Below are 21741 nucleotides of genomic sequence, written 5' to 3'. Positions count from 1 at the left end.
AGGTGAAACTCCAGTCAAATTGGCCAAAGTTACTCCTTTTTACAACACCACAAAAAATGGCGGTTGGTAGTATAGGCATGTGGTTTTTCATTTTATGATACTTCAAGGTTGCTGATCATGAATATGATCATTTTTATATTTGATTCTTTACTGGTGGTCCTAGCCCTCTCAGAGCTGCTCCAAGAAGGTTAAAAATGACAAATTTCAAACATAAGTATGTGAGTTATCGCTTTAGACTTTAAGTCGGTGATCACAAGTGCGATATTATTTTGAATTTTTGATCCTTTACTTGTGTCTGAAACTGGGCCTGGACTGATACCCAGGTTATTCCATTTCTCTTCCCCAGGCTAAGGGGTGAGAGATGTGAAGGCAATGGTGGCCTTAGGGCCCTTTTAAGATTCACACTGCAGTTCCAGATCTCTGGTCCTAGCACCTGGTGTTGAGACTTTAACAAGTATGATTTCCTATGGCAGGCCATTGTCTCATAGACCTATTGTATGTTTAACACCCCTAACACTGCTTAGCCCTTCAATTAAATCCCTAAGGAGACACCTCCCCCTAACGTGAATACAGTAATCCCTCCTCCATCGCGGGGGTTGCGTTCCAGAGCCACCCGCGAAATAAGAAAATCCACGAAGTAGAAATCATATGTTTATATGGTTATTTTTATATTGTCATGCTTGGGTCACAGATTTGCGCAGAAACACAGGAGGTTGTAGAGAGACAGGAACGTTATTCAAAAACTGCAAACAAACATTTGTCTCTTTTTCAAAAGTTTAAACTGTGCTCCATGACAAGACAGAGATGACAGTTCCGTCTCACCATTAAAAGAATGCAAACATATCTTCCTCTTCAAAGGAGTGCGCGTCAGGAGCACAGAATGTCAGAAAGAGAGAGGAGAGCAAACAAATCAATAGGGCTGTTTGGCTTTTAAGTATGCGAAGCACTGCGGCACAAAGCTGTTGAAGGCGGCAGCTCACACCCCCTCCGTCAGGAGCAGACAAAGAGAGAGAGAGAGACAGAGAAAAACAAACAAGCAAAAATCAATACGTGTCCTTCGAGCTTTTAAGTATGCGAAGCACCGTGCAGCATGTCGCTTCACAAAGCAGCTGCACAGAAGGTAGAAATGTGAAGATAATCTTTCAGCATTTTTAGACGAGCGTCCGTATCGTCTAGGTGTGCGAACAGCCACCCTGCTCAATCCCCCTACGTCAGGATCAGAGAAAGTCAGCGCAAGAGAGAGAGAAAAGTAAGTTGGGTTTCTTCTGAGCCATCTGCCAATAGCGTCCCCTGTATGAAATCAACTGGGCAAACCAACTGAGGAAGTATGTACCAGAAATTAAAAGACCCATTGCCCGCAGAAATCCGTGAACCAGCAAAAAATCCGCGATATATATTTAAATATGCTTACATATAAAATCCGCGATAGAGTGAAGACACGAAAGGCGAAGCGCGATATAGCGAGGGATCACTGTATACGAAACCAGAAAGATATACAAATCTACAGTAGACTAACTTAATATTGAAAGTGTTTACCATATTGGTTAGAGCACAAAAATAAAAGGTTAGAAGATTAAATCCAAAAATGTAATTCATAGAAAAAATAATTATATTCTTACAGACATTCAGCAGTGATAACACAAATTCAGTTTCCTCTCTGTCTTCAAGGTGATTCTGCTCTGTTACAAATCTCATTCTGTTTATTTTGTGCCCTAGTGTCCAGATCCTCCCATTCATTGATTAACTTTTGTCCCAGGCTGGACTTTTCCTGGTGGTTCAGTTCCTTCTGCCTTAGTTCACAAGGAGGTATGGCCTTTTAATGGACACCAAAGCCCTCATGTTCAGAAAATTACTCCATTTTTGTCCAAAATGACAGTTATATCATTACAAACCAATCTTAGGAGTTATCTGAGTCTCTCCAGCCCATCTCTAGTCTGATTTGTTTTTTAGGCCGAGCTTTTGCTAGTTGACCAGGGTGGTCTAGATTCATGACAATAGGGATCTAGCCTTCTATGGCCATCTATCAGGGGGGTGAATATTTAATGACAAATTTCTCTTACAATTTAGAATATTTAGACTTTAGGAATTTAAACTGAAGAACACATTGTATATATATTTTAAATATTTGATGCAACTGTTCTTGTTTATTATGTATTTCTACCTTATGAAGTAAATCATTACATTTCTTATGATTACCCCGAATTAGCTTGGCTTACACTAATTCAGACATTTTTGTATTCAAATATCACTATATGCAAACAGTCATTACATATAAATATTGTACAGTCTATCTGAACAAATTGAATTTTTTTTTGCAAACAGAGACAACAAAGATGTTGGCTAGCCAGAAACAAATAACTGAAGTTCTAAAAAGGGAAGTCACTAAATGTTGCAGCCATGCTCAGTTTAGGTTTCAAGGGTGCGAGTTATGCTATGCTCACATGCTGTGGAAATTTTTACAGCAACCACTTGTGATGTCTGGCCTTCCTTTTTTCTGGTCTGTATTTTGAAACCTGAGGTTCCTGTTGATTTGATACTTGGTCCTCACAAGAAGCAAGTAAAGATAAGCTGTATTTTTTTTTTTTTGGTGAAAAGTAAAACACAAGCTAAATGCATTCACAATGGTATGCATCACTCCAATTTAATTACAAACGTGCCATTTCTATGGATCCTGGTTATTAGGCAAATTATTGAAGTATTACAGTCAGTTATTTAACAATTCAGCTTAATTGGGTAGCAGTGTTTCTAACAAATTTTCCCATTTTAATCTACACATTCAGTGACATTCCCTTGGAATTTCCATCTGTCCCTTATCACATGAACACAGCAACAGCAGTTGGGGGCCGGGAGATCCTGGTTTTAATTTGTGTCTTGCAAGCTGCATGGGATTTCCGTGGAAGTGGTTTCTGAGATTCAGTGAATGCAGAATTATTAAATTTGCTCAACTGTAGCAAGATACAAGTAAATACAAGTACATACTGTATAATATGATTTGATGCATACCTTTATACAGTATTTTGAGTTTTTAGCATAGAATTGTGTAAAAGTAGTGATTGGTGGAATTATTTAGTGTATAAATCCACAGTTCTAGAAAAGCTGGGATGGTTGGGTTGGATTGTGAATTTAAATCCTCTTTGACCTGTATTAGATTGAAAACAGAAAAATAACATTAAATGTTTTTCTGTGATAGCTTAATTTTTTTGTAAATGCACACCCATTTCAAAGTTTGTGCTTGAAGCACATAATAAAAAGTTGAGGCTAGAGCAATGTAAGATTAGATTTTCGAATTGTTCAATTTCATGCTGTCATGCTTGGGTATGAAAGGAGTATCCATGAAAGGTTTAGTCATTTAAGATCAAGGATGAGTCAAGGTTTTCCACTTTACAAAAAACTATATGATTGGATACAGTTCAAGAGCATACTTGAATGACTTATTATGAGAAGATTCTGTGAGTCTTGAAAAATCTCTGCTTGTAAAATACAGGGTTGAAAAATGATACTGAACGCTTCAATAGATACAACAATATGGGCTCAGAAATACTTTAGAAAACCACTGTCAAACAGTTGTCACTGCATCCACAAAATGCAAGTTAATGTTGCTTTCTAGACATCTTTTTTCTGGATCGTCCCTGCATATTTCAACAAGACAACACCAGGCCACATGTTATGGCTTTATAATCGGACATATCCCCCATTGAAAATATTTGGAATTTGGTATCTAGGTTTATAAAGAGCAAATTATGACAATGAAGGCCCAGGATGATTGAGCAGCTGAAAACTTTTAAGTAAGGAAGAATATGAAAATAATTCTACTTTCAAAACTAAAACTGGAGTCCTCAGTTAACCAAACAAATACTAAGTGTTATTAAAAGGAAAAGTGATAGGTGATATAGTAGTAAACATGCCCCTTTCCCAACTTTTTTGGAATGAATGTGTATTTTCCAAAAAACAATACAGTTGATTGGGTTCAGTTTAATACAACGGTACATAAAATAACTACTTTCGGTCATTATTTGCATTTTACATTCTGTCCCAGCTCTTTAAAATAGAGGTTTGTATAAGCTAGTGCTTCCATTCAATTCTACATTTCTCCTTTTTTCTAATATACACCTAAGTTTGCCCTGCTAAAAGAGGTAAAAACCTATCATTTGTAAAGTCAGTGTGTTTGTTTTGTGTTCCTTGTTTGTATTCTTAGAATGATTATTCTGTTTGAAATTTAATTTGCCTCTTTATTTGACTTGAGTTGATTTAAGCATACTTCACTAACACCTTTAATTTAAAAAATGTCCATATGACTTCAACACAGGTGGCGAGAAGTAATGTACACCTCTGGTAAGAGGCACATTGATTTATTTTTTAAATCCTTTCTTACAAAAATAATTGAATTTGCAAATTGATGCAATATTGATTTGTCATAGTAACCCAACTAATAACTTAATAGATTTGTTAATAACTTAATAGATTTGTTAAACCAACTAAAATCTTTTTATCCTTGACTGTATGTAACAACATATAATATAATGTTCCATAAAAATGAGTACATTTAGGCATTTTTATTCTTTGAAATAATTTCAAGAATTCTTCTGTGAATATTTATTTGCAAAAAATTAAAGCTTTACAATACATTTTAGATAATATTTAAAATTAACATTTTACTTGGCTTGTTGATTTTTTTTTTTTTTACAAACACAAAAGTCTTAGTATCATTATAAATGTTCAAAGCTTTAAGTTCATCCTGTTGTATACCTTTTTTACTTGGCATTGCCATTGAAAAAATTAAGGAATGGGTTAAAGGTGTGTATTTGAGTAGAAAAACACCTACAATGCGCTGATTAATTGTCCTGGCTGCCACACTGACAAAAGCATGCTGGATGGAAGCATGCAGCAGCAAATATACACAAGTGGAATTTAAATTAGTGAATGCTTAAATAAATAATAGAAAGGTTCCACTGCATGTTAAAACGTTATGTATTAAGTTTTCTGCCTTGTGGTGATGTGCCTTTTATATTTTGAGAGGTTCAGAACATATATTCCTTCTCAAACAAGAGGCATCTAATTTATTTAGGCATCTTACTTGCCGCCTGCAACAAGTGGTAACGACATAGGGACATGTTCCACATTTAGACTTTTATAGGGGGATTGGATAAATTTGGGACTTTAAATTGCACAGTATAGTTACTCTTTTATTTACAAGGTTTGTGATTTCTCTTCATTTGTGTATAGCAGTGTTTCTTAAACTTTTTCTTTCTCACGACCCTGCCATATCTTGCTCATCTTGGAAATTGCCTTGTAGCTTGTCCCTCTTGGAGATTGCTTCAGCTGCCTGCAGCAACCCATCGCAAGACACTTTGCAAACTGTATGCAAAACTTTCCCTGTGCGACCCAAGAGGGGGCAAATTGCAACCCATAGTTTAAGAAACTATGGTGAATAGTATTTGACCTCATGGTTGTCACTCACCAGCCCCCTTTTGCATTCAGACCTGCAGTAATTCTTAGTGGCATAGATTCAAGATGCTGGAAACATTCCTCAGGGATTCTGGTCTATATTGACATGATAGCATCTTGCAGTTGCTGCAGATTTGTAGGCTGCACATCCATGATGTGAATCTCTTGTTCCACCACATCCCATAGGCGCTCTATTGGATTGAGATCTGGTGACTGTGGAGGCCAATTGAGTATAGTGAACTCATTGTCATTTTCATTTTGCTCTTCTGCATACCTCAGTTGTAACAAATGAACAAGAGAAGGGCCACTCACTGGATATTTTTCCTTTTTTGGACCATTCTCTGTAAACACTAGAAATGGTATGAAAATCCCAGTAGATCAGCAGTTTCTGAAATACTCAAACCAGCCCGTCTGACAGCAACAGACATGCCATGTTCAAAGTCATTTAAACCATGTTTCTTCCCCATTCTGATGCTGTTTGAACTTAGCAGGTCGTCTTAACGTTGTGTACATACCTAAATGCATTAAGTTGTTGCCATGTGATTGGCTAATTAGATATTGCTTTAACAAGCAGTTGAACAGGTGTACCTAATAAAGTGGCCAGGGACTGTATGTTTTGATATTGCCACATTTTTAACTTTTATATTATTTTTAGTTATTTTTAGTTTCATTCCAGTAAACTTCATAATCTTTTCAGTGGCAGAATCACAATTCACAAAATACTTGTATGTCAAGTGTACTGCATATGCAGTGCTGCAGAGTCCTAGAAGAAAAGCCTCTGACACTGTGATTCAAGAAAGCTTTAAATGTACAATTCTGTGACTCTCTTGGTTTATTATATTCATTCTTTTGAACTGTAGCTTTTATAGGAGGTGTTTAATTTTCCAAATGTTTGATAATTATTTATAGTATTGTAAGTCATGACATTCATTCTTACGCCATATAGTGTGTGGCAAATGTGCTACTAGCAAATAAAGATGTGTATTAGAGGTGTGCATCGGGATTGAGATCCCGTGGGACTCAACCTAAAAGTTGTGGTTACAGGACCTGTTCACACTTCTGAGGTTAAAAATTAGCAATCATATTGAAAAAAGCAGGATGACAAATTGTGCATAACCTGCAATTAAAACTATAGTAAAAATGTTATAGCATCAAATATGAACAAAAAACCTGACATTATAAAAGGTGAAATTTATGTATTAAAAATGTAATCATAACACTGTTATTTGTATGACATTGAGAATATGGAGGTTGGAAACAAAGTATATTAAGAAAATGGAACAGACAGATATGCACAGCACAGTCAAAACCAACCAGTACCACACAATAAAAAGCCACAAGTCCTTATGCGTGAGTGTGTGTTTTAAATAATTGTTTTCTTGAGCGTCTATTAACTACGCATTTCACTACAGTTTGCACTGTGTGTATAATTGCATGTGGCAAATTAAATATGATTAATTGAAAAAGGCAGAGATGTCAGAAATTTGAAGCAGGCTTACACTAGTTTCAGATTCAGAAGGAAAAGAGCTGAATCATCTAAGCTGTGTTTAATGCTCCCAGCCAAAGTAAATTGTGTACACAGAGAGAGTAATGCCTCGAAGTGCCAAACACCAAAGTATAACCAGGCACATTTCATTTGTCATCACTAATTTACATTAGCTCTGAAATAGAGATGTTTCTGTATGAAGAACACTGTGTTATGTGTTAGATAGAAGTGTATTCATCATGAACATGAAATTACTGTCTGGGGCACAGTGTCCATATCAGTCCTACGTAAAGAATAGTGGCAGTCAGAAGAATTCAGTTCATTTCAAAATAACATGCCTACATTAAGACTCTTATTTTTCCAATTGTTTAGCCTCACTTGACAGATTTTAAATTGTTGTGTAGTGGAGGGAACCACTTGGAAAATCTGTGGCAATGGGATTAAAAAAATGTTAAGTATATGGCTCAATCATTGTTTCCCAGCCTCGGTCCTGTGGCCCCCCTGTCACTGCAGGTTTTTGTTCCAACCAGCTTCTGTTTTAAATTGAACTCCTGGGCTAATTAAGTGATGTGTTATTTCCCAAGTTCTGTGTTTTGGGAACAATATAGAAATTTGAAAACTAAGTTTGGAAAAATATATATCTATATATCTATATATCTATATATATATATATATATATATATATATCTATATCTATATATATATATATATATATATATATCTATATCTATATCTATATATAATATTAAAATGTACCAAGTAATATGGGAATAATGTATTTTTTTCTTTTTAACAATATTTTCATTCTGCTTTTCTAGGTTTTCTAATTGTTTAATTAATCCATTATTTACTAATTAGTGGGTCTGATGCTAAAGTACTTGCAGCCTTTGATTATTCCATGTTGTTTGCCTGCGTGTCTGCTCTGCTCATTTTTAATTGTCAATGCAAAGATACAATGAAGTGGAGAAACTGCACAAAGAGGGCAAAATAGAATCAAATAAAAAAAGTTAAGCATTTAAATCAATAGCAAAAGCATAAATATTTCTAAATGTCTTTTAAATGTAAAAATTATGCTGCTGTGCTTTTCTGAATGCAGAATAAAAGAAAAATAATACCAGCTAATTAAATGAGATCAGTGCTATCAGGTGTTGTCACTGATTATGAATCTGGTTGGAACAAAAACCTGCAGCCACAGGACCGAGGCTGGAAAACACTAGGGTAGATTATTCTGTTAACTTTATGCAAAATAAATGCAGCTATTGAACAAACCGAGGTGTGGGGTGCTGCTAATAAGATATGTAGCTTTTGTTATCTTAACACCAAACCTAAACAATAAACACTTAAGACAAAGTAATACTAATAATAAATATAACAACAATAGTAATTTGTGTAAACGTAGTTGGTAATGCAGACGATGTGAACGAGACAGCTGATTAATAAAACTAAATGCATATCCGCTTACAGCACCACATGGAGTAAGTTTTCTCTTCAGTTAATTTCTAAATAAGTGATGCTTACATTTTTACTTTTACCATTACAAAGTACATTGAAGTTCTCTGGCAGCACTTCAGATAGAAGGAGCTGTCATTAATGCTTGCTTGGTGAAGCAGAGGTCAAGCAAGCTGATTGCAAGTCTGTTCCTGCTCACTTCTGACGCTATTATATTATGTTGGGTTGTGGTCTGTTTAGCCATCAGGAGTGGTTATGAGACGAGTATATAAAATATACAATTTGAAATAATCTCTCTCTGTGAAAGATACATTATTCAGTAAATGAAGTTGCTCAGAATATTTATTTTTTAAGACATAAGATTTTGTAAATACACCTATGCTTTTAAATGGATGTTTTTCAAATTTGATAAAAAAAAATTGTATAGTATGCTCAATCTGAGATATCCCAATAAAATTCTAACAAGTTTTCTTTAAGAATAACTGTGGCAAATTTCTGTGAAGTCGGTTCACTGGAAGTGTTTTCAAGTGGGATAGACTGATAGATAGACATGAGAATGGCAATCCATGCTTTTTGCATTTTGTGAATCCACCTAAATACCTGCAATTTATTTGTTTTTTACTGGCAGTTAACCCTGAATTATATAGGAAGCTTAAGTCGAGCAAAATCAATCTGCAATGAAGGCAATCCACATACTGTATATGTAATTTCAGGTCTTTGATAAGACCTGGTCATTCTCAGTAGCTCCCCTGCTACCATGCTGGCATCACACATTCAACCTACTTTTTGCTTTACAAACTGCAAACACAACAAGTAAACTACAGTATTATAAAATAATTATTTATGTAAAGCACTTTTAGGGATTACAGCAGGATGGATGGCCTTCAATGTCCTGGTATCCATCTCTTATCAGGAGAAGCCTTATTTAGAATATCTACTCACCATAGCCTCCAGTTGTAGAAAATCACATGTTCATCCATGGCAGTAGGGGCATCAAAATGCACAGTTGTAGATATATCACTAAATTTGGCATATTAAACTATGCATTTTTAGTTTCAAGCTAGTTTGTTCATTTAAAAGTTACTCCACTTATGTGTTTTTGCTTTTAGGTCCATTTGGCGTTAACCATGGTGTTGAACTGCATACAGATGTGGTAGAATATGCCAGGGAGAAATTGGACGACTTCATTAAAAATAGTGACACATTTGATAAGTAAGTTTAAGATATAAGAATAATTCCATGTTAATTCTGTTTTTTTGTGTAATTAACTCTGCTTTAGTTTAATATGATCTTCTGTAAAGCCTAAATATTTGTTTCAATTTCTTAATTAGTCTCTTTAATCAATTTGCTTTGCAATTTCAGCCAACAGATTTTAAAAATTGGTATTGTGACTGACTATTTGTAATCTTTCTAATTCTTTGCCCCATTAATAAAACAATGTTATTTAATACAACCCAAAAACAGTCTCTCTTTAAACTTTCTACCTAATTCTACCACTTTTATTGTGTTAAAGTTGTAAACAGTTACTTTTACATGATTACTTTTGTAATAATCCTAGGAAGTTTGAAACTAAATTGATACTAAGCTCTTCCTTACATGAAAGTTGCATAAAAAGACTAATTTCTTCCGCATCAGAAGTACTGTTTTTCTATTGGCTCTTTGAAAATAATTTTTTGCATTTATATAACACTTTTCTCACTACTCAAAGCGCTCAGCAATTGCAGGTTAAGGGCCTTGGTCAAGGGCCCAACAGAGCAGAGCCCCTATTGGCATTTACGGGATTCGAACCGGCAACCTTCCGATTGCCAGTGCAGATTTCTAGCCTCAGAGCCACCACTCCGCCCACAGAAAAGACGCACCCAAAACAAGATAAAGCATTAGCTATAATGAAATTAATAGATCATCACAATCCACAAGAAATACACAAACCACCTGCCTAAATGTGTTGGATTTTTGTCCGAATTCCACACTATTCCTGGTCTGGATATTTGTAGAATTGCAACTTTTTCAGAGTGTATGTTAACCAGACCACCATTCAGTACCATACCACTTTAACAAGGCTTTACAAGTTTGTTTTTTTTTTTTTCCATTTACTGTTTACTTTAAACCAAATATTAACAGAAACATTGGTTTCCAGTAAGTCACACAAAGCTAACATAACACAACTACATAACATCAACAATATCAATACAAGGTGCGATTTAGATGTAACTAACCTGTTCTGCAGCACCCAGACTGGCACGCATTTCTTGATGTTTTGATCATTTATTCAATATTTTAATTCTACCAAAAAAAAAACCCCACTATATCCTGAATAACTCAGTCAGACTATCAGTCGGTCAGACTAGCTCAAATCTCCTTTAGCCAGGTAAGCCACGGTTGCAATAGAGTAGATTTAGAACAGTTCCCATTTATTTCTTACAGTAATTATCATGTAAAATGACTGGTTATTGATGCACATTTTTTAACACTTTAATAAGACTCATGAAACCGGTTTTAATGTAATATATGTTGAATTTGGCATATAAAGATCATCAAAGAAGTGTATTAATTATTTTTCTTCTGTTACTATTAATTTTTTATAAATTAAGACAGTGTCTAAATAACTCAAACCTGATATTATTATATTATAGGCATTATTAGCTACATATAGTACTGTTCTTAAGTTTCTGAATAGTTTAAAAAAATCATGGGTGTTTGTCATGAGTTCCACCTGAAAAATGAAGTGTCCAATGAAAATTATTTTTTATTTGAAATGAAAATGTTGTTGTAGAGGGTTTTACTTGTACTCTACCAGCTTTCTGGAAGTTGTCTTGATAAAGTTTCCATTCATTGCACCCCCTCATACTTCCACATTGTCATACCTGAAATAATGATACTCATCATGTAATTTTTGTGTACCACGTGAAATCTTTAATATTTACTATCTTTTGGTTTGATTGACCAAAAATTATTCTTTTCAGGTTTGAGTTCTGCGAGCCGAGTTTTGTAGTTGGTAATTGCCTGGAGATTTCATCAGATAGTCATCAATACGATCGAATATACTGTGGCGCCGGAGTCCAAAAAGATCATGAAAATTACATGAAAATACTACTTAAGGTCGGAGGCATTCTTGTAATGCCCATAGAGGATCAGGTATGTTCTTTGTGTAATAAGATTATCATATATATTTCCTGATGTGGTTAGTACTACTGCTACACTTTAAATATGAGTTGTTCTTCTGCAGTCTTCTACATAATTTATTTAGTTGTTATTATAAAGATTTATATCAGTAGTTGCTACAAAGTTAGTAGTTACGCCATTAAATGCAATGTGCCATACAGTTCAGAGCGCTTTTTGTCAGATCAGCAATTATTTTAAATAAAATAGATCAAAGATTTTTTTACACTTCCATTTTATTTAAATAAGTAGTGGAACTGAGATTTATACAGAGATTTCTGTGCTGTTTAATGCTTTTAGTCCATGATTACTTTTATACTTGAAAGCTGCTGTTTTACAATGTATTCTCTTATTATCTGTGTTGTAATCTAATCTGCTACTTAGCAAAAAAAGATGTACCGTCTTTTTCCGAAAATAAGACACTGTCTTACTTTCTTTTTTGGTCCAAAATACGCACTAGGGCTTATTTTCGGGGGAGGACAAAAATAAAAGTATATTTATATATTTTTATTTAATATTTATTTATTTTACACAGAATACAGAAATTAAAATTTATTCAATTACAGTCATGTCATCTTCTTCTGGAACATCGTCATAAATCAAGATTTACACCCCTGGAGTCTTCCACAATTCCCTTTTTGTACTCGACGGAATAGCTCTTTCGTTTTGTACTCATTTTAACTGCGGTTAAAAATTATTCACTTTATAAAAAATAAAATTACGTATGAGGAAATAATCAGACTTACAAGACTGAAATGAACAAACATTGTATCTGCACTGTCGCTCAATGTAGACTGCTGCCTTAACGAACAATTATTTATAGTGTGCGCCAACGACGCGTTCCGTCGCATTCCACATATGCATGCCCCCCTCCACCCCCTCCCCACCTCATTCGACCATACTCTGCGATACGCGCGACGCAGTACAACACAGCAGAGCAGAGCGGACACAATATTTATGTATTCATGCTGCCTTATGTTGTATTTTTAAGATAAATTCCAAGAATTAATTTGAAACGAACTGTAGAGGTAAACAATGAATTTCTCGGAATATTTTATTTCAAACATTTCTCTGAAATACGAGTATTAGGGAAGCTAAACATACTTAACAAATCAACAGCATTTTTTAACGAATTCTTTTTTTCACATTATTTTAACTAGGGCTTATTTTCGGGGGAGGGCTTATATTACAAAAAGTTCCGAAAATCTCGATAGGGCTTATTTTCGGGGGATGTCTTATTTTCAGAAAAAGACGGTAGTTATTTGTCAGGTGACCTATAATTAAATCCTCTCCACTCATATCCATTTTGCTGTCTTCTTGATACTTTCATTGAACACTAGAATTACCAGAACCTACAAAAAACTCGTAAATCCGGCCCACCTTAAATCCCTTCGCACCCCTCTGTCAGTGTCTTTTCACCTATAAATGTGCCGATAAAGACAAGCAGCAAGCAGCCTGCTAATCCATCCCCCCACTGCCGAAGAATGTGCACAATGTTCTCCCAGCTCATGCCTTGATTATCTGGGAGTGAAGTGCTGGAGTTTTAGAGTGGAAATAATACAGTGCATCCGGAAAGTATTCACAGCGCATCACTTTTTCCACATTTCGTTATGTTACAGCCTTATTCCAAAATGGATTAAATTCATTTTTTCCCTCAGAATTCTACACACAACACCCCATAATGACAACGTGAAAAAAGTTTACTTGACTTTTTTGCAAATTTATTAAAAATAAAAAAACTGAGAAATCACATGTACATAAGTATTCACAGCCTTTGCTCAATACTTTGTCGATGCACCTTTGGCAGCAATTACAGCCTCAAGTCTTTTTGAATATGATGCCACAAGCTTGGCACACCTATCCTTGGCCAGTTTCGCCCATTCCTCTTTGCAGCACCTCTCAAGCTCCATCAGGTTGGTTGGGAAGCGTTGGTGCACAGCCATTTTAAGATCTCTCCAGAGATGTTCAATTGGATTCAAGTCTGGGCTCTGGCTGGGCCACTCAAGGACATTCACAGAATTGTCCTGAAGCCACTCCTTTGATATCTTGGCTGTGTGCTTAGGGTTGTTGTCGTGCTGAAAGATGAACCGTCGCCCCAGTCTGAGGTCAAGAGCGCTCTGGAGCAGGTTTTCATCCAGGATGTCTCTGTACATTGCTGCAGTCATCTTTCCCTTTATCCTGACTAGTCTCCCAGTCCCTGCCGCTGAAAAACATCCCCACAGCATGATGCTGCCACCACCATGCTTCACTGTAGGGATGGTATTGGCCTGGTGATGAACGGTGCCTGGTTTCCTCCAGACGTGACGCCTGGCATTCACACCAAAGAGTTCAATCTTTGTCTCATCAGACCAGAGAATTTTCTTTCTCATGGTCTGAGAGTCCTTCAGGTGCCTTTTGGCAAACTCCAGGCGGGCTGCCATGTGCCTTTTACTAAGGAGTGGCTTCCATCTGGCCACTCTACCATACAGGCCTGATTGGTGGATTGCTGCAGAGATGGTTGTCCTTCTGGAAGGTTCTCCTCTCTCCACAGAGGACCTCTGGAGCTCTGACAGAGTGACTATCGGGTTCTTGGTCACCTCCCTGACTAAGGCCCTTCTCCCTCGATCGCTCAGTTTAGATGGCCGGCCAACTCTAGGAAGAGTCCTGGTGGTTTCGAACTTCTTACACTTATGGATGATGGATGCCACTGTGCTCATTGGGACTTTCAATGCAGCAGAAATTTTTCTGTAACCTTCCCCAGATTTGTGTCTTGAGACAATCCTGTCACGGAGGTCTACAGACAATTCCTTTGACTTCATGCTTGGTTTGTGCTCTGACATGAACTGTCAACTGTGGGACCTGATATAGACAGGTGTGTGCCTTTCCAAATCATGTCCAATCAACTGAATTTACCACAGGTGGACTCCAATTAAGCTGCAGAAACATCTCAAGGATGATCAGGGGAAACAGGATGCTCAATTTTGAGCTTCATGGCAAAGGCTGTGAATACTTATGTACATGTGCTTTCTCAATTTTTTTATTTTTAATAAATTTACAAAAACCTCAAGTAAACTTTTTTCATGTTGTCATTATGGGGTGTTGTGTGTAGAATTCTGAGGAAAAAAATGAATTTAATCCATTTTGGAATAAGGCTGTAACAAAACAAAACATAACAAAATATGGAAAAAGTGATACGCTGTGAATACTTTCTGGATGCACTATAGATTGTTATTTGGAACACATGCATTTCATGTGTGTTCTACAATAATCTGTGTAAACACATTGTTAAAACAGAAACGTTTTTCATATTTTAGTAATAAATGACAAAATGTACACATAAACTATATAATGTGTGAAGCTTGAAGTCCAAAGATCAAATAAACACTTTCACAAAAGGTTCAAGGATGATACAACAGCTTCTGTGGTGTAGCGGTAAGAATTGCTGACTCTATCTATCCGTCTGTCTGTCTGTCACTTGATTTTTTTATTCAGTTTTCTTGAGTGTTCCTGCTCACGCTGAATTAGTATGCACTTTATGGTCCATGTTGTCAAAGCCGCTCTGACAAAAAAAAACAGAGACATAGGTATATATGATATTTGGAATTATTCATTTTATGACCTGTATAGTACATTTCGTAAAACATTGGGGCACGGATGCAACATTATTCATATTCATTTGCATGCCTTCTTCTGCTTGTAATCAGTGACTGTGTTTTTTTTTTTTTTTTGTTTTTTTTTGATCTTGCCAGTGTCCACTTTTGGGTGCATGGTACTGTTTCTTTTGTACTCCAGTAAATGCAGAGGAAAGAATAGTACAGAGAGGTCTGTTCCGCACTATATGCAATCATCAGATTCAAATGTTAATAGTTCACACACACACACACACACACCAAAGGACCGTCCTTTCTACGTTTACGATATGTGTACCTGTTGCAATGTACACACCTCTCTATGCTGTGGTTACTATTAACACTGAAAGGGCTGGGGATATTCAACTATTTTTCCTGTCTTCTAATGAGCAATAGGATAACAACAGCATTTATTTCTATAGCACATTTTCATTCATTGCATGTACCTTAAGAGTGTTTACAAGATATCAAAGAAAACATTACAACAGTCACATTGGGGTAGATCTGGATCATATTCCAGCTAGCATGGAATGCAAAGTAGGAACAAACCTTGGACAGGGCACCTATCCATTGCAGGGTGAACATAACTCACACTAAGGCCAGTTTAGAGTTGACAATTCACCTTCACCTGCATGTCTTTGGACAGTGGGAGGAAAGTGAAGCACCCAGAGGAAACCCATGCAGGGAGGAGCTGGGACAGGAACCCTGTTTTCTTTACTGTGAGGCAGCAGCACTACCACTATACCACCGTACCACCCAATAAATAACATGCAAAAAATAAAGCAGTACACACTAAGATAAAATAGATCTATAATTAGAGCCATATTTATAGATCAATTTGAAGTCTCTAAGGATGAGTCCGATGATAAGGTCAGGTGGCTGGGGAGGAAAGGAAAAAAAATATAGAGATTACCTGGAAAAATCTGCAGGGGTTCCAGGCCAACAGACTGCTCAATCCCCACTGGGAATTCTATGTATCATATATGTTCTTAAGTGAGTTCTTATTGTTTTTTAGGCTTTTTGTTAGAGGATTCGACATAGCAGGTCTTGTGAAAAGTTGGGGTACCTGCCTTCAGTCAGGTGATAAAGGCGCAAAACACCACCACAGAAAAAAATTGAAAAGAAAGCAGAGAAAAGTAGGGATTAATAATGATTGCAGATTCATTAAAGAGTATAACAGATCTATGTATATGTAGTTTATTAGGAATAGATCTGAAATGCAGATGTGTAAGATCCAGATTAAGAAAGTCTTTTTTTTAGGATTTTTAAAAAAATGATTTATAGTGTTAGGGTGGCATATCTTTTTTGGTAAAGTATTCCAGATCAGCAAAATACTGCCTCAGCAATTTCATTATAATTAGTTCTTGGAATGATAAGCAGACTACCATTAGACAATCTAAGATTGTGACTTGGAATGTAGGGGAACGGGCACTTCAAAATATAGGAAGAGCAATATTATCTACACCTTTATACACCATTAGTAGTATTTTAAAGTCAATTCTTAAGGACATTGGAAACACATGTAATGATGCTAAGACTAGTGAGATACAGTATGCTCAGATTTTCTTTTTCAGTTTGATTTTTGCTGCTGCATTTTGAACTAACAGCAATTGATATCCTTCTTAGGTAATCCAATTAGTAGTGCATTACAGTAATTGAATCAACAAAAAACAAAGGTGTGAATTGATTTCTCACATCCTGCAATTTTGTAAGAGGTCTAACTTTTGCACTGTTCCTTATGTGGAAAAATGCATTCCTACTAATATGATTAATGTGCAATTTAAAGTTTTGGTCAGAGTCCATGATTACGGCTAATATCTTTACTTCTGCCTTGACTTTTAATGCTAAAGGATCAAATTTATTTCTAAGACCCTCATTATTTCCGTTTTCATCAACAACTGAGATTTTTTTCTCCTTATTTACCTTAAGGTAATTAGTACTTATCTATTATGAAATGCAAGAATGACAATCACTATATAACCATTACACCATGTTATTAGTATAACTGTGGTAGTTTACCTTGTGTTTTGAAAAGCAGGTGAGTGAAACTGTGAAAATGGTGCCACTCATGACATTTAGGATCTGTCTTTAATTTGAGAAGACTCTTTAAAACTCTGGTATGTTAGTTAAGGTAAATCTGTTCTAATAAGTGTAGTAGTTTTTACACCTTTTACTTCATTTAATTGAATTTAGGGGCGATATTAGTGTTTAGTCCTCTTCAACTCGGCAGTTCTTTTTAAAATCGTATTCCTTCTCAATTGCTCTTGTTTCAGTAAAGTTGTTTGCTATTTAACATTATAAGATAAAAATAATAGACTGCTCTTTCATTTTGTGTATAATCGATACAGATTAAGCAGTTGAATGTAGACTTGTGGTAAAAAACACATCAGTTTTTGATGATTTTTTTATTTTAAGTTTGGAGGACCCACTCTGGTATTCACAACTTCATCACTGTAGTTTACTTTTCAGAGAATGTTGTGGTATGTGTAAAACGTTGTTTTTTGTAATGACAGTTTTGGTATTGGTTTCTTTTTGTTCAGTTGACCCAGATAACAAGAACAGGACAGAGCACATGGGAAACCAAAAATATCCTTGCGGTGTCATTTGCCCCTCTTGTGCAGCCTAACCGAACTGACAGAAGCAAAACAGATACAGTCAGATTGCGTAAGTAATTTATTTGTTTCTTTCCGTATACTGAAGCTGGTTTTTCTGATTTAAAGGCAGTCTTTCCCTCAGCCAGTGCGAGTTTTACATCACACTGATGCTGACAGGAGGTAAAATGGAATTATGTTTTTGTAAAATGGAAGTTTTATGTTTTTAAAGACCTTTCCGACTATGTTCAATATACTGTGATATAACTACATTCCATTTTATTACCTCTTTTTTTCCCAAAATATTTGTGACTTAGTGCATTACATATCACCATTTTTGTAGAAGTGCTTAGCAGATTTCTGTATCATTGTCAGATATGTATAATGAATGCGAAACACACATACTGTATTAGGAGTGAATTTGTAATGATGACTGTGTCATTGTGGTGCCACAATATTTACGCTTTTGTTTCATATTTTTATGTAGTGCTCTTAGTTGAACGACTATATCTTGCAGATCCTTTGGCAGTTATTTTGGTTTCTCCATACTTTGGTAACCAGCAAAGTCAGTAGAGCCCTGGATAAAATTTGCAAAGATTCCTCAAGAGCTATAAAACTCATTGACTTTTTATACACAGACTCTTAATTCCAAATAAACAAGGCAGAGGTGTGAATACTTACCCTTGATAGCCGTCTCATCCTTTGTGTGTCAAGGTTGAGTGTATATTATCAGGCCAGTATTTGAGGGTATTATACACTTTTGATCGGGGCAGTCTGTGTGGTTTCGGTTATCATTTTGATTACTAAAGGACAAACACAATTCTGTCTTGATGAATAACTTGGCCTGTCCAAAATCACTGAATAAGAGGATAGTGTTTTGTGACATCATGCATATTTTCCAAAAATGGGTTAACATTTTACAGATTCTGTCAGGGCTATGTGCACTTATGAGTAAAACTGTATATCTTAACTGGCTTTATTATATTCCTTCCACAGCCCCAGTAGCTGTTAGAAGCCTTCAGGACTTGTGCCGTATTTATATTCGGCGTACCCTTAGAAACTTCATTAATGATGAGTCTTGGGTTAAAGGTACTTCACAGAAAACCCCCCAGAAACGTAAACGCAGGAGATGTCGACGGCATCGATTCAACACTTATGTTTTTGTTGGCAATCAGCTAATCCAGCAGTCTATGGATAGTGAAGAGGATGAACGCATGGATGAAGATTTTAAAGAGGAGGAAGAAAAAGACAGCAATGAGTGCCTGAAGCAAGAAGAGCCTCCCAGAAACCTTCTGCGTGAAAAAATCATGAACTTGCCTTTGCCTGAATCACTAAAAGCATACTTGACATACTACAGAGAGAAGTGACGTGCAGGACAGACAGTTTCTTTAAAAGCTCGCCTACTGAAATATTTCACTCATATTTTTAATGTAGCAATTTAGAGTAATTCAGATGGTGTTCTGGTATATGGGGTGCTCTGTTAAGGGTTCTTAAAAGAGGTTTTCTTAGAAGCACACATCATCTAGGATTTGCTATTAACTGTCATTTATCTATGGAAAGATTTGACTAGAACCCCAAGTGATGTTTTCTTTTTCGGAAATGAAATTAACTCGCTTAATGTTCAATGACTAGTGAACAAGGACTTCTGTTTGTGTCTCATCAAAAACTCACACTGTTCTTAATTAAACTGTATCGTTGAAGCAAGTTAAAAGTTTAAGGTTTTTTGAGCAAGACTTGTTTAAGCATTTCACTGTTTGAGATTTTGTATTCAATTAAGTGTGTTTTTGGCCTTTGCAGATTTAAGGAGCAAATGCACTTTATTTGCTGAAACGTAAGTATCGCCTAACACTTTTAATGCTGTTTCCTTCAGAGCCACAATAGTTCATCAATTACAGTATCATTTTCAAAGTCTAAAATGAAACTAATGGATGTGTAGAACTGTGGGACCTTTCAAAGAGCATGCTTTGCTTGATCACCCCCAGACAAGTGACAATAAAGGTTTCGTTCTAAGGAGTAAACACTGCGGCTCGCAGGTCACATTGCTGTCTGGTGGAACATACTGTAGGTATGATTTGGAATGTTTGCAGTAATATTATTTCATGAGGTGAGACATGGTTTGAAATTGCCTGGAGGTTTGCAGGGATGCTTTTTTACATTCCTTAAATATAGGTTGAAAGTCAAATCAAGAATAGTTGACATAGAAGTGTATAATGGGAGTAGCATGTGACAGTTTTTTTGTCCATTGAAATCAAAACAAAGTCAACTTTATGACAGTGCAGTTCTCCTCTATCAAAAACCAGCATTTTTCTTGTGTGCATTGATTTCTCACACATTTGCACCCTTTTTTTAAAAATGTGTTCATATTATGCCAATAGAAAAGGAATTCTCAAAATATCCTGAAAAGAGGAGCTGGTCATGAGAAATTTTATAATAGGATCCTTGTGTTTTGTAACTTACGAATTTCCTTCAGTGACAATTAACAGTATTCGCAACACGATAGCTTCAACTTTCGCCACTTTAACAGGATTATGGGAGCATTTGTTATATTGCCTTGGACTTTGAGTCCAGAGAAGCTGAAGAACACTGGATGTACCATTTTCCGAGATCTTCAATGATGCCTTTATTTTTCTTGCCTGTAACGTACAGCTCAGAGGCTCATAAAAAGATACATACTTTTTCTAAATGTTAAATTTTGTTTTTCCGTATTGCGTTGCGGCAGGGCATACGGCACCATATCCTGCTTAAAAATAATTGAAGCCAAAAAATCAACATTGGAAATGTGGGTCTACTGGAGTAATCACCCTGAATTGCCTCATTTTGTACGGCATGGGACTCATCTTGATCCATAGCATTGGCATGTCAACTGTGTCTCTAGAATGTTTAATGTTAATGACAATTCCAATTTGCTTTTTCCTTATTATTATTTTTTTCCTTCAGTACAGAAAACCGTGAATATTTTCTGCACTGTTGGGTTTTTGGTCGTAAATATGCTAATTGAATAAGCAATAGATGTATTTTCATAGAAACTTGTAACTTTTTGGATCATTTAAATATAAAAATAAGGTATGGTGTTTCCTTTGTGCTGAAAATGTGTTACTTTGTTTAAAAAATGATAGATAACTGGTTCCTATGTAAGAATTCCTTTAAAAGAGCTACAAAATTTTTCCTTCTGCATATATTATCTGAAAAAAGTTTTGCAATAAAATTATAGACTCAATTTTTATGTCTTTTTGTTTTTTGTTCTAAAAGCTGAAATGTATCAGACTTGTACATTAACACAAATTTTGTTGGAAATAACCTCCCATGTGCCACCTTGCACATCTCAGATGTGACTTCTTTGGATCATCTGAATGCAAAGATGTACAAAACTGTTTGTGCTAAATATCAGTATTAGTGGTGCTGTGTCGAATAGTAGAAAGATAATTTCACACTGAGAAGTAAGGAAAATTAAATTGTCGGGGTGGGGGGTGTCTGGGGCTAACGTTACTAATTTAATCATTGATTTTCTTCTCTGTGTAGAACTGAACCTTTTTCTATAATCTATTCATGATATTATGACATGTTTTTAATGCTGGATGAATATTACAGTTGCAGTGGTTTGTAGATGCTTTTGGTAAGGTGCCAGCCTGGATGTTGATTACCAACTTCTGCACCTGCTGTTTGCACGCAGTATGCTGTAAAATTCCGTTCATTCTCTCTTTTTGGTATCGATGCGTATGTTTGATTTAATTTACAAATCAGAGCGTTTAATCTTGTCATCTTAACAGTAATACTGTTTCAAACTGTACAATAGCGCTTTGAGTACTGAGAAAAGCGCTATATAAATGTAATGAATTATTATTATTATTATTAAATACAGCATTGCTGAGTACAAGAGTATTGTTTATTCTGCCCTGCAATTTACTGATATAATAATAATGTAAATATTTATAGGCTACCTAATATAATTTCCTTCTTGCAAGGAACAATCTGTGCACAGCGGATACAAGTGACCAATAAAGAT

At 35.8% G+C, this 21741-nt stretch overlaps 1 protein-coding gene across 8 annotated transcripts in view; it reads left to right on the top strand.

The window, feature by feature from the left end:
* Positions 1 to 20955, top strand: part of pcmtd1 (protein-L-isoaspartate (D-aspartate) O-methyltransferase domain containing 1) — a 101803-nt gene extending 80848 nt beyond the window's left edge. For all 8 annotated transcript variants that reach the window (XM_028803513.2, XM_028803506.2, XM_028803507.2 and 5 more), the window contains 4 exons: positions 9490 to 9592; positions 11344 to 11515; positions 17688 to 17811; positions 18735 to 20955. In XM_028803513.2, coding sequence (XP_028659346.2) covers positions 9490 to 9592; positions 11344 to 11515; positions 17688 to 17811; positions 18735 to 19105 — 770 coding nt within the window. In that variant the 3' untranslated portion in view covers positions 19106 to 20955. The remainder of the gene's footprint in view (positions 1 to 9489; positions 9593 to 11343; positions 11516 to 17687; positions 17812 to 18734) is intronic.
* Positions 20956 to 21741: the final 786 nt, after the last annotated feature.

The sequence above is a fragment of the Erpetoichthys calabaricus genome, chromosome 6, assembly GCF_900747795.2.
Source record: "Erpetoichthys calabaricus chromosome 6, fErpCal1.3, whole genome shotgun sequence".
Classification (NCBI taxonomy): domain Eukaryota; kingdom Metazoa; phylum Chordata; class Cladistia; order Polypteriformes; family Polypteridae; genus Erpetoichthys; species Erpetoichthys calabaricus.
Note: the sequence above shows the minus strand (reverse complement) of the source record. Positions and strands in the feature narration are given on the sequence as shown.